Raw genomic sequence first — 13,387 nt, 5'->3', positions numbered from 1 at the left:
GCATGTAAACGCCCCTTTTTCTAGCGCAGAAGATAAGAAAAAGGATAATTGTTTTCCCTGTAGAAGAATAGGTTTATATTCAATGCTAAAGAAGCAGGTAGTTTTCAGAAGAAGACACTTTTTTTCCAGTGCCAAATAATATGTCTGCTTTCAGCAACAAAAAAAGAAGACACAACATTAGCGTGAAATAAGTTCCTTGTTTTCTAAGTAAATGAACAAGAAGCTTGTTTTCAGCCTAAAAAGACGGTCGAAGAAGAAGCTTGTTTTCATTATAAAAGAAGCCCCTTGCATTCAGCGTAGAAGATACTTGTTTTGTGTGTAAAAGAATAAGAAGCCCTTTTTCAAGAATGAAGAAAGAGAAGAAGCTTCGATCTGCACAGAGGAGGAAGCATTTTTTTGAGCATAGAAAATAAAGACACTTGCTTTTCAACCAGTTCAGGGTGTTCCCTGCCCACTGCCCGAAGATAGCTAGGATGGGCTCCGGCACTTCCGCAACCCTACTGAGGATAAGCGGTGCAGATAATGGATGGATGGATGGGCTTTCAGCATAGAAAACAATGCTTGTGAAGAAAAATACACTTGTTTTTAGTGTGGTAAAAAATGCTCGTTTTTTTGGGGTGTAAAAAAGAAGCCTACTCCCCTTATAAACGACAACCTAGATTAAATTAAAGCCAATTGTGGGGTAAAGTTAATAACAATCGTGTTCCTTTAAGTCCAACCTGTTGTACGTAACAAAAAAAGTGTTTTTTTCTTAAAGCCGTACCCGACAGTAATGTCAAAGATGTTGGAGCCAACAGAGCTGGACACAGCCATGTCGCCGAGGCCCTTGCGTGCCACAATGACGCTGGTGATGAGGTCAGGGATGGAGGTTCCAGCTGCTAATATAGTCAGACCCATAATCTCCTCGGTAATCCCAATAGTCTCTCCGACCTGCAAAAAAAAAAAGTGAATAAAGCCATATCTGCTCCAGATAAACGTTAGTAGACCTACCTGGTGGGCCCACCACACCATCAGGTAGGAGAAGATGGCAATCCAGCAGATGGATCCCAGGAAGGTGACAGGGAAGAACTTCTTTGATGACTGTCATATCAAAAGAGGGCAGCAAAAGGTCAGGAGGGAAGGGAATAAAGTGAAAGCCTTTGCACCTTTGCATCAGAGGTAAGACCGTAAGCCCAAGCCAGAGTCCAAGCCCAATTTGACTTGAAATTTGGCTCGGTTCCGACTTAAAATGTCAGTTATTACGTTCGGGTCGGGCAGAGCTTCTCTCTCGCTGACTGTTTTTTTGCATCTCTCTCCCTTAAAGTGCCACGCTAAATTCTCAAGGACATACTGCAGCTGTGGTTTATAATATTCAACCCGTCAAAATGGCAGACGGCCTTCACATTTTCCCATCTACTCCTAAAAAAATTCCGGCAATGATGGATATTGTCAGTTAATGTTACCTCTGCAGACACAGAGATATAAAAAATATTAATGTTTATACACTATTTTGCGTAACTCGGATTTCTTTATAAAAAAAAAAAACTTTAATTTATTGTCACAAATCACCCCTCCTCCTCCATCAAGTTAGTTGGTCGGGAACGGGCTGGGTCGGGCTTTGATACCCCTAGGCCTGGATCAGGTCGGGCTGGATATTTGAGGCCAGAAATGACCTCTATCTTGCACCATAGACCCCAAAAATCTGAGTGGTTGATTGTTGGTCCAGCTCATTGTCAGGATTTGGAAAATGGTTGATTGCAAATGGACTGCATTTATATAGCTGAGGATCACAAAGCACTTTTACAAAACACTTCACACTTTACCCATTCACACACAAACTCACACACCAAAAGCAGAGTCAGACATGAGAGTCACCTACGTGCAGAAAGACTATCTGCTTTGAATTTTGATTAATGTAATATCACCCAGACTGACTATAAAAACTCTCTAATCTTTCATTTCAGTTTCATGTGAAAACTATTACCCGAATAGCTTTTCTACATCTTTGCAGTATTGGAAAGTTTTGCCAGATGTGTGGTCCCTTCTCAAGGTTTCTTAAATTTCCTCATGTCAGGAAAGGAGTCAAGTCAAGTCAAGTCATGTTTATTTCTATAGCCCTTAATCACAAAGAGTCTCAAAGGGCTGCACAGATCAAAGACTATTGCAAACTATTAATAAAGGCTATTATGACACCATCCCCTCATCTAAAACCCACCTGAGGGCAAATAATACACATATTATCAACATAAAATATAGATTATTCACAGGGTTGGGTAGGGTTACTTTAATTTGATTACTCTCAATTACTTTTGGATTACTCCAATACCAAATATGCTAATAAAAGACAAAATAAACTAAATATGAATAAAATTATGACTCACAATACGTGGTAAGCTTTCTCTCCTGGCTTTGATCATTTTGGTCTCCGGCAAAACTAACATAAAATGCGACAGAAACAAAATGAAAATAAATCCAAACAGCTTGCCAACATCATTTTTGCCGTTCATTGTATTCCGTTACTCCCCAAGCCTGCACAAAATATAGTTATTTTATTCATATTTAGTTTCTTTTGTCTTTTATTAGCATATTTGGTATTGGAGTAATCCAAAAGTAATTGAAAGTAATCATGTTAAAGTAATCCTACCCAACCCTGATTATTCATATGCTATAGAGTAGAAGTGTGTTTTAAGTTTAGATTTAGGAGATGTTGTGACTTACACAATTGTTGCCTGTGCAGCCCTTTGAGATTCTCTGTAATGAAGGGCTAGACAAAGAAATGGGATAGGACTTGAAAGGGAAGCCGCCTACCGGTTTCCTGACGTCGGGCAGGGTCAGCCACAGGGGGAGCACTACGGGCATGATGAAGAGGTAAGTGAAACGCTTGCGGCCAGACTCGGGCCACGACAAGCTAAGCGGCTGGTCGTCCTCTTCCTCGTCCTCCGCCTGAAAAAGCCCACAAGTAGTCGATACATGTTAGAATTAGAAAAGTCGCTGATAACAACGTAGCAAACATTGTTTACAACACGAATGTTAGCATAAATAGGTAAATATTTACAAGGTAATGCTTGCAGACTGGTCTAAGTCTAGAAGTACATGAGAGCATTGTGCAAAAATTGTTATTTTCCTCAAGAGGGAGTAGTATTTAGGGTTAAGGGACAGACAGATTAGAATTAGAAATATCTTAATTTACCACAGAGAGAATATTGTTTATAAATAGATTAGACGTGGCACTCCAGATTAAACATGTAGTTAATGGCTTAACTGAAAAAAAAGGGAAAATAGGCATTATTTACAAGTTAATGCTTGTATATTGGCATATAGTGTATGTGGATCCGAACTACAGTGCAATAAATGATGCCATGCAGTGGCATTTTCAGAAACATAATCGAGAATTCACATCTCATCTCATTAGCTGTACCGCTTATCCTCATTAGGGTCGCGGGGGGGCTGGAGCCCGTCCCAGCCATCTCCGGGCAGTGGGCAGGGGACACCCTGAACTGGTTGCCAGCCAATCGCAGGGCACACGGGGACAGACAACTCACTCACTCATTCACACCTAGGGACAATTTGGACCGGCCAATTCACCTGACATGCATGTTTTTGGAATGTGGGAGGAAACCGGAGTGCCCGGAGAGAATTCCCATATGAATACAAATTTGTCATTAAAAAGGCAAAATATATATTTTTTCACAGTTTTATGTGCCTGTTTAGGGTGGTCATAGCTCTGGGGGAAGAAACGTTAAGTTGGAGAACTTTGGAGGCCTGCTAGTTAGAAAGAAGGATGTCGCTTAATTTTTTCCCGCCTTAATCCAGAAAAAAACTAGATGATTGTCGCTGCTCTAAACCTTGACAAATGTTACTGAAGACCTCCCAAAGCGCTTTACAATGTGCTTCATATTTACCCATTCACACACGGATCACACACCGATAGCAGCGTCAGCCATGCATGTCACCTACCTTCAGTGTCTTACCCATGGACTCCTCAATTTTAACCTAGAGGAGCCAGGAATCAAAGCTACGACCTCTTAGTCCCTAGAGTACAAACGCTCTGCTTCTGAGCTACAACCAAAGAAAGTCGGATTATATCACTCCAGCTAACTTGCACTGGTTCCTGGTTCGCTTAAGATGTGACTTTAAGGTTCTTTACTGATATACAAATGTTTGCACAAACTGGCCCTCTCTAATTTCTCTGGTTCGATTTCCCCCTTTGTTCCTGCATGGACCCTCCACCCGGAAAATTCTGGTCTTCTTGTGATTACAAGAGACAAGAAGAAATCTGCAGACTCGAGATTGTCTCCATCAGGGCCCCACTGCTGTGGAATGCTCTGCCTCAGGAGATAAGATCTGTGACCTCAGTGGAGGTTTTTAAAGCTAGACTTAAGACCCACTTCTAGTCTGGAGCTTATGATTGATGGCGACCTCATACGTTTCTTTTCCTGTCCTTTTCGGCTGCCTGGTTGACAGTGAAATGAGGAAGAAGGACGTATTGTCAGAGGACCAACACCTGGACCTGGAGCATGACAGCGTCTGCATCAACCGGCCGGCTGAGATTGGAAGCTGCGTCGTAGCTGACATGGAAGTTTTGGACAATTTCACCTACAGTATAAACTATGTTTTTTTTAAAAAAAATGATGTTCATTGTGTTTTGTGTATTGTTACCCAATGCAACATCTAATGCAGCCTAGTCATCTTGGTAGGGGCGTTACCATTTGTGTGGACCCTTCTCAAGGTTTATTATTTCCCTCAGGTTTAAGTTTTTCCTTCTCCGCAAGCCCTTTTTAAATCAGGGGATGGTGTTATTGTGACCTGTGCAGTCCTTTGAGGCATTTTGTGGTTAAGGGCTATACAAATAAATGTGACTTGACTTGAATTTATTGTCTGGCTAGTAGCCTACTAGTATACTTTTTCATAATATTTGAATATTTTGAGACGAGACATTAGAGTTATTGTCACAATCAGCAATTTTAAAACAATAAAATACTTGCTATAAAGTTACCAGTTGGGGCCCTCTGGTGGTGGGAGGTATGCCAGACCTTAACACTTGCTATGTCCAAGTTGATTTGTAATAAATCCAGAAAATATGACATATGTGTTTTTAATTGCATTAAATAAAATAAAGAACTTCAACAAAATGCTCTTATGAGACAGTTCTGTGTTCCATCTCTTTCTACTTTGCACATTCCAGTAGGCTACGCCTTTAGCTTCAGGTGAGGTCATTGCTGTCTTGTGGCCAGAAATAGCTCCAGCACCTACATCTAATTACTGCACTGGTCTTCCTTTTTTTTAAATAGAGCTTCTTTTGGCTACTAATTAGTGCAAAGGGCAACAACTTTTATATGCATTTCTTAAATAACATCTTCTCATGTTGTTACAAGGTTGTTACTATCTTAGTACCAGTTCAATTATTAGACGTTGAGTTAAAATAGGCTTAGTCGACCACTCAAACATCATGACATTTCGAAACCGAAGTTTTATTCCAGGGGTGAGCACCCTACAACCCACGGGCCAAAAACTGCCCGCCAGGCTTCTTAATCCAGCTAGCCTAAGGAGAATGTTAACATAATTATAAATCAAATATTGATTTTCTTATTTGTTGATTTGGGGTCCATTTTGTCCCCAGTGTCCCTTAGTGTGTCTCAAATCGTCTCAGTCAACGACTAAAATCACATTTCACTAAAAAATCACAATGACACAGCACTGGTAAGCTATTTTCAGAACCAATCCCCAGGGAACATTGGCTACACTTGCCATACTGTAATCCTTCTTTTATCGTTGTTAATGGGGACCGGAACCCCTGAAATATGTCAAAATCTAGTCCCCCCATTATAAAGATGTATTCTGCAGGCCCCTGCTCGCAACAATATTCAACCAGGGACAATGGATCGCGGCTAAATGGATGTTGTACAATTCAGGCAGAAAGACCGGGAAAAAAAGCCGCCACGCATGACACAAATTTGCTTTGTCGGTCCACCACTCTCAGCAATAGCCACTGGGGATAATGGATCCTAGCCATAACTTTACATTTCATATTAGGCGGGCAAAACGGCACACAATTGCAGTAATATAGGATTTAGGATAATGGATCACGGCCGCACAAGTGCATTTCTCTTTTTGGTGGTTAAAACAGAAAAAAAAGCTGCCAGGCCTGCCAAAAATGCACTCTGCTGGTCCCCGTTTTCTGCAATATGCGTTCAGAGATAACGGATCGGGGAATATTTGTCAACGAAACCCTGATGTCACAAAGTACGAGGTAGCGTCTGATTATAGAATTGCTTGGCGGTATTTCAGCTCACAGCAGGACACTGCCATTGGTCTATTTATGATTGGATTTCATCTCTTTGGGTGGGCGTCCCTGCTCCCTACTTGGCAAATGCCAGCCCCTCAGGGGCTGTTCCCGTCCCCTTTACTGGGGAAGTGGAAGCATCCACAGGTGAAAATCGCCATTGGATCCGCGATTTCGCTTAAATGATCTATTACATAACATCCACCATCAATCTTCAAAGATATTCAAATGACGATGTTATTTCTATCCAATAATCCGCCAATGATGCATCTGAGCTCCTCTCAAGACCGCATGAGTCAGAAATACGCCGTCACAGGAAACCGCTTTAGGTTCCTCATACATATTCCAAAAGGGAAGATTTGGATTTGGTCGGGGAATTATTTTGAAGGAATGATTTGTTAGGCTTCCAGGAAACAAGCGCGGTGGCATAGGAAAAATTTGACCTTGATTTTGTCCTTCCTTTCTGGATGCTTGCCATATGATGAACAATTGCCGTGACTTCCTGGATTAATGACAGGTGCGCCGTGGGAGGTGGTGCTGAGAATAGCCACAAATGCCAGCCAAACTCTACCCCACTGTTTTGGTACTTCGTGCCAGATAAAAAAAGGCTACCTCAACTTTTTCACTCTGTAGCAGATGGATGGAGTCTAAAAATTAGTCAACGTCAACAAAAATCGATGATAGAAATAGTCGAGAATTTATTTTATTGTCGACTTGTCACCAGACATGTTTCTCCAACAAATTGAAACATCTCTACATGAATATAAGAGAGTTTGGGAGAATTTCAGCCTGGATAAGGCCAAAAAAGTATACTTGTGAAGACGCAGGTAACGTCAGTAGATCACGTAGGACAGTTGAACAAAATCAAGTCTGAGAAGATCTTCAAGTGGTTTGTAGCCCAGAGACAAAATAGACATGGAGTGTCCCAGTTAAGTGTTTGTTTGCAAGCTTCTAAGAATGCACAAGCCAAGAGTATTACGTACTTCCACAGGTTGGTGTCAATGTTTTATTTTGTTTCTTTTATTTTTTAACACTTTAAGCGGGTCGGCTTCTATGCGAGTACCAGGTATATACATGGTTATATGTAACTAGATAGTAACTTTTGAAGTAACACCCTTCTTCCTGGTGTCAGGTGTTTGGGGAATAGTTGAGTTACGTTTTAAATAAACTAATTGCCGTAAAATTATGACTATGTCACAGTTGCCCATGGCGCCCAATTGGCCCTGCCCGTTTGGCGCCAGCTGTGGCTCATTGACTGATTGGCGTCCTTCCTATTTAAGCTCAGTGCTCTCACTCACCCTTCGTCAGTCCGTCAACGAACCTCTGCACCCGCAAGACGTGTGTTTTGACTCTGTCCGGTATCCTGTTTGTGTATCCTGTCCGGTATCGATACCGTCCATTTCGTCCTGTTTTGATAACGGTCTTCGGTCTCCAGTGTCTAGTATCGTTCCCGTCTATCTCGTCCTGTCTGTTATCCGTCTCCAATCTCATATATTTTTGTTATCAATCCTGTCTGTCCTGTTCTGTCCATTATCGACACCTGTAGCGGCTCGTGTAACTGGCATCGATCTCGTTGGTCTCTGGCTTCCTGTTGTTCCATGCCAGACTGCTGTCTTTCTTCTTCCGCCCAGCGATCGCCGAATCACTGGTGTTTGTTTTAATGTGCATGGCTGCCCCATTCCCGTTAAATAAAGCTTGTGTGAGAGACGTTACGCTTCTGGGTCCTCCTCCTGTTCTGGTTCTTGACAGACTATTACCGATGACTTCCCCCCCCCAAGCTTTCAACCCTGCGGCTTATACAACGATGCGGCTAATTTATGGCGCCAGAGCAGGAAAGATAAGAAGGAGACACGTGAAATATATGTGTCGCGGAAGGATCAAGTTTAGTGCAACTTTGCGCTTTGCGCATGAATAAAACTAGAAAGAGGAGCGCTAACTACCATATTGGGAATAATTTTACGACTATAAGAAGCAACGTCCAGTAAAGCAGAGATGTTTAAGGCGGATTCGTATCTTTCTGTCGGCATTGTTGTGTGTTTTGAGATATTTTACACGGTTGGATTCTGTATACAGTATATTGAAGACGGACAGGTGAGTTACCTCTGCTTTATAGTTTTCGGGTATCTTGTTTAAGACTGTCATGATGTTTCTCTGATGATCATATTTTGAAAAGATCATAATATCTTGAATCCCAAAAGGTTAAGCTTTCAAATGATATGTGGCATGACATATTTTTGTGACTGGTGACATCGTATAGACGTATTTGTTTATCAAAAGTCCGGAATGTTAAGGGGTTAAGGTACTGTATATTATTGAATCTCATTCTGTGAACTATCTTTCTTTTTAAATATCTCATGTTTCAATGTGGGCACCTGCGGCTTATAGCCACGTGCGGCTTGTGTATGTACAAAATGTTTTTTCCTTCAAAACATTTCTCGTGGCGGCTTATAATGAGGTGGACCTTATAGTCCAAGTTTTACTGTAGTTTTACTGTAGTAACTGAAATTAGTTATGCGTCCTGTGGTGAGGGGCCCTCTTCTTGTGAGAGATAAGAGAATTTTCCCACCATGGTCCGCTGTGTGTCGTAAGAGGCGACTAAAGTGGAGGGAGCGAGGGGACTGGGGATCCTCTCCTCTCTATCTCTACTCCCTAAGAGACAGCAAGGCAAACAAAGGGGGGCGGGAGACTGAAAGGTCTCGCAAACCCTAGTTATAGGGTCACTAAATGTGAGAGGATGTGGAAGTAAAGCGACTGAGTGGAAGAAAGAGGAGATCGGAAGGATGATGACTAAAAGGAAGGTCGATGTGTTAGCCTTGAGTGAAACAAAGATGAAAGGAAAGGGTGAATTACAGCTTGGAGGTATGTATGGTAGAAGGTCTGGAGACGAAAGCATGACCAACTTAGGTGCCGAGGTGCCTAACTTGTTTGGGTGTTTGGGCAATTGGGTTGGCCATGGTCCCAAAATTTTTGTGTGTGTTTTTATGCTATTTTTTCCTTTTATTTTCTTTGTTATTGTATGTGTTTGTCTTGCTGTCGGTCACCCCTCTTGAGGGATATGACCATGGTAGATGGATAGATAGTTATTATTCAGTAACGTGCCAAACACTTGTCTTGGAGCATCACACTGCTTCATCTGTCTTACACTTTCCTGACTGCTTGAGTCTGCTAGAAGCCAATAATACACAGAAATGATCAGGTTCTGTGAAGAAATACACTGAAAAGACACACACGCACATGCACACAGGAAACAAAACACAATCATAATTGAAAAAGGAGCAATGATGCTATGAGAAATAGTCACGGATCAAAAACACTGAGCTCCTTAAAAATAAACAAATACATGAAAATAAAAAGTAAAAACTCAAGACACAAAATGAGATTGTTATTGTGACTATGATACAAATTCTCATTGTTTTTCTCACCGCTTGGCCTTCTTGACCTGCCGTGCCGTTCATGGGCGGGGTCACTTCAACTTGCACACTGGAGCTGTTTGGCAGGTTCTTATCTGTTTGGGTGATAAAATGATCATTTTACATTTATTATACATTTGTCCAAATCAGTGTTATATTTTTGTTCTATTTTGACCTCCTACTTCAAAATACTACTGTTTTATGCATTAAACGACAGCTTTCCTCCTCTAAAATGTACAGATTTTTTTCTCTCAAATTGCAGGAATTGGGGATAATGGATCACAGCCACAAGAGTATACTTTTGTCATGATTACTGATGTGACCCAGCTGTGCCCGCTCTTTTGGCGCCAACTGCCACGGGTTCTGATTGGCTCTCTGTCAGTATTTGAACCCAGTCCTGTCTGTCCCCTGTTGTCAGTCCGTCTGCGAACCTCAGTGAATACTAGGCGAGCCTTTTTCGACTCTGACTCCCACGTGTCGTGTTTTTGCTCTCGTCTGTTTCCGGCTACGACTTGTTTCTGACCCCGACCACACCTTGCTCTCCCTGTCCCTGCTACTGACCCGTTTTTCCATCCCTGACATCGCCATTGCTCGCTACGGGAGATCGACTTCCGTGTTCGGATAACAATTAGAGTATGAGAGTGACATGCTTCCTTCGTCCAGCGAACACTGGATCGTGGGCGCAACCCTTCCTGTTTCCTTCAATAAAATGTGTGAGAAATGTAACACATTTGGGTTTTGTTTCTGTTCTGGGATTGACATTTCTCCCTTAAAATTTACAGTTTTTTTCTTTCAAATCGCAGTGATTTGGAATTAGGGATAATGGATCACAGCCACAAGAGTATACTTCATATTATAGGGAAAAAGCAGCAATAATGTTTTATATGTGGTCACTGCCCCGCGACCCTACTGAGGATAAGCGGTGCAGCTAATGAGATGAGATGAGATGTGGACACTGCATCATTGTGGTTAGGCTCCTCCCATAAACATGCAGGGAGGCCAATCATGTCACTATTCTTTGATTTCCAAACCCTTTAGGTGTCAGGACCAGAACAGAGACAGGACCCACTTGCGTTGCGTTTCTCACAAGTTTTATTGGGAGAAAGAGAAAAGGTTGTGCCCACGATCCGGTGGTTGCTGGGCGCGGGAAGCAGGTCGCTCTGAACGCGGAAGTGGATCGTCCGTGACGAGCGATGGCGGTGTCAGGAACGGAAAACGGGTCAGTAGCCAGGACAGGAGAGCAAAAACTTGGTCGGGGTCGGAAGCGAGTTATAAGCCAGAAAAGGAGAGTAGACGTGGTCAGGATAAAAAAACGAGTCAAAGCCGGGGGATAGACAGGAGCAAAAAATAGGTGGGAGACAGGGTCGAAAAAAGGCTTGCCTAGTGTAAACTGAGGTTCGCAGACGGACTGACAAAAGGGGAAAGATAGGAGTGGGTTTAAATAGTGACAGAGAGCCAATCAGAGTCCGAGGCAGTTGGCGCCAAAGGAGCGGGCACAGGTGATGCATATTGGTAATCATGACATTAGGGTTGATTTACGGTATGAAACCTATGAGAGTAAGGGCTTGGGGGGGACCTTAGGAACAGGCCAGATATTTTACATCTAGAGGGTCTGTACAGTTCCCCCTTGCTCTCTTTGCAAGCTCAAAATTCATTGACGTCTTCCCTGCTTATTTTAGGTGTTTCTTAAACTATAAAGTTAACACAGGGAAGAGAAAAAACAAGATAAAGCCCCAGTTGGTGGCCTTTTTTATGTCAAATGAAATGCAGCCAAGCTAAATAAGGCTCATCTCATCTGAGCGCCCAATAAAGATGCTAACGCGCTAATTCAGCACCGTTAGCATAATTCCGCTTCACTTTGATTGCGGCAATGAAAGCCATTCTTGCCGCCTCCTCTTTGCTTTCAAGTGACACTCACTTGGGCAAAAAATCCTCAGGCGATCTGCTGGAGACCCTAACAGTGTGAAAAATCCTCCCGAGGGTCCCTTTCCTCACATGGTTAGTCTGTGCCTTGCCATAATTATAATTTACTTTCATTATTTATTATTTTGTTTTTATTTCATATTAACCATTGTGTGTCTCTGTGTATTCAATGTTTCGGGTCTTGGGAATGTCACGACCCAATCGCGTAACGTTTCTCACAAATTCATTGAGATTTGGAAAGAGGAAGGGCAGCGGCCGCGATTCGGCGCTCACTGGACGCGGGAAACAAGTCGCTCTTGCAATGGGATCAAGATCCGAACACGGAAGTGGGTCTTACGTAACGGGAGATGGCGGTGTCAGGGGCGGAAAAACGGGTCGATAGCCGGGACAGGAGAGCAAAAACATGGTCGCGATCAAAAGTTTTTTTTTTTTTTTTTTTAAGGGGTTATGTTTATTTGATCACTAGGTGACATAATGTCCCTTAAGGATGGAATTTGGTTGTGGTTCAGTAAAGAGGTGGATTTTTATTGAGTGAGTGAAGGGGTCATCTTAAAGGGACAGTGTGTTTTATCCGATCACTCGATATTGCTGTATTATGTCGTGAAACCGAAACTGAATGCTAAAAAAATCCCAAGGAAGAAAAAAAACTACTGAGACTCAAAGTGACCAAATCGCAACATTTATCTTTTCAGTTTTGGCCAAGCCTTTCGGAAAGTTTTTGGGTAAACCTAGCCCTAAACCTAAACCCTAACCCTAGCAGTGAGATGACAGATGATTCAGCTCCGTCTAGGTCAGGGATAGGGAATCTATGGCTCGGGAGCCATATAAGGCCCTTTTCATGAGTACGTATGGCTCCGAAATAAAATGTAACTATTGCACATCTCTCTGTGGCGTTCCAAAGTCAAGTGATTTCATCCCGATTTTGGTCCATATACAGCCGAAGCAACTTAATGCAGAAGTTTGATAAGAAACCATTTAAACTGATAAATAAAAACGCTGGCAAACGACTTTGATTGGGTGAGCAGTACAGGTGGGCGGATCCCTGCACACAGCGCATTCTCTCTCTCTCTCGCTCAGTGCATTCTACACCGAAAGTGAATATGACGATATGCTTATCGTTTGCAGTAATTTGTGACATTTTTACAAAAGAACTTTGCATGCACATTGTTTTGAAACCGTTATTTAGGACAAATTTCATGGAAAAGAATTGCCTCAACACTCTTAACTGAAGGTGGAAGACAAATTGTAAATGGCATATTTACATTGATTTGGGACACAGGATTTGGCATTATTATCATTTCATACATTTGATTAAATCATCAAATGACACACAGTGAAATAAAATGTGCTGAAGAATGAGCTTTTCTCGAGAGAGCGTGTTTGGCAGTTTTTTCAATTTTGTCTCAAAATATATGATGTGGCTCTCTCAATTTCTTTTTTAAACATTTTTTGCTTTTATGGCTCTTTGGGTCAAAAAGGTTCCTGACCCCTGCTCTCGGTGAAGCTTAAGTTATGAATACAGACACTCCCCTACTTACGAACATTGAGTTAAGAACAACGGTACATACGGACATTGCTGTAAGTCAGATTTTGCTTCCTCTTCCTAGTTTGTGTGTAAACATTCTATACTGTATCTCCAGCGCGATAAAACTTTGACATTTTTATTGTTTAATATCTCGTGCATCTATTCAATATGGTTAGTGTAAAGTGTAAAGAAAGGTGAAATGTTTCATTTGAAATTAAAGTGGAATAGGGAAGCTTGATGCTGTTGAGAAAATGGTTGGATCGCTTT

General features: G+C 42.0%; 1 protein-coding gene across 10 annotated transcripts in view; it reads right to left on the bottom strand.

Annotated features, from left to right (window-relative positions):
- LOC148356381 (sodium/potassium/calcium exchanger 2-like) overlaps positions 1-13,387 on the bottom strand; it is a 67,764-nt gene that overhangs the window by 4,779 nt on the left and 49,598 nt on the right. For all 10 annotated transcript variants that reach the window (XM_088348642.1, XM_088348649.1, XM_088348644.1 and 7 more), the window contains 4 exons: positions 9,685-9,767; positions 2,788-2,922; positions 991-1,080; positions 764-930 (listed from right to left, as the gene is read on the bottom strand). In XM_088348642.1, the coding sequence (XP_088204768.1) occupies positions 764-930; positions 991-1,080; positions 2,788-2,922; positions 9,685-9,767 (475 nt within the window). The remainder of the gene's footprint in view (positions 1-763; positions 931-990; positions 1,081-2,787; positions 2,923-9,684; positions 9,768-13,387) is intronic.

The sequence above is a fragment of the Urocampus carinirostris genome, chromosome 11 (genome assembly GCF_059441175.1).
Source record: "Urocampus carinirostris isolate Australia breed hairy pipefish chromosome 11, RoL_Ucar_1.0, whole genome shotgun sequence".
NCBI classification, from domain to species: Eukaryota; Metazoa; Chordata; class Actinopteri; order Syngnathiformes; family Syngnathidae; genus Urocampus; species Urocampus carinirostris.
The sequence above is the reverse complement of the archived record's forward strand: the minus strand, read 5'-3'. Positions and strand labels throughout refer to the sequence as shown.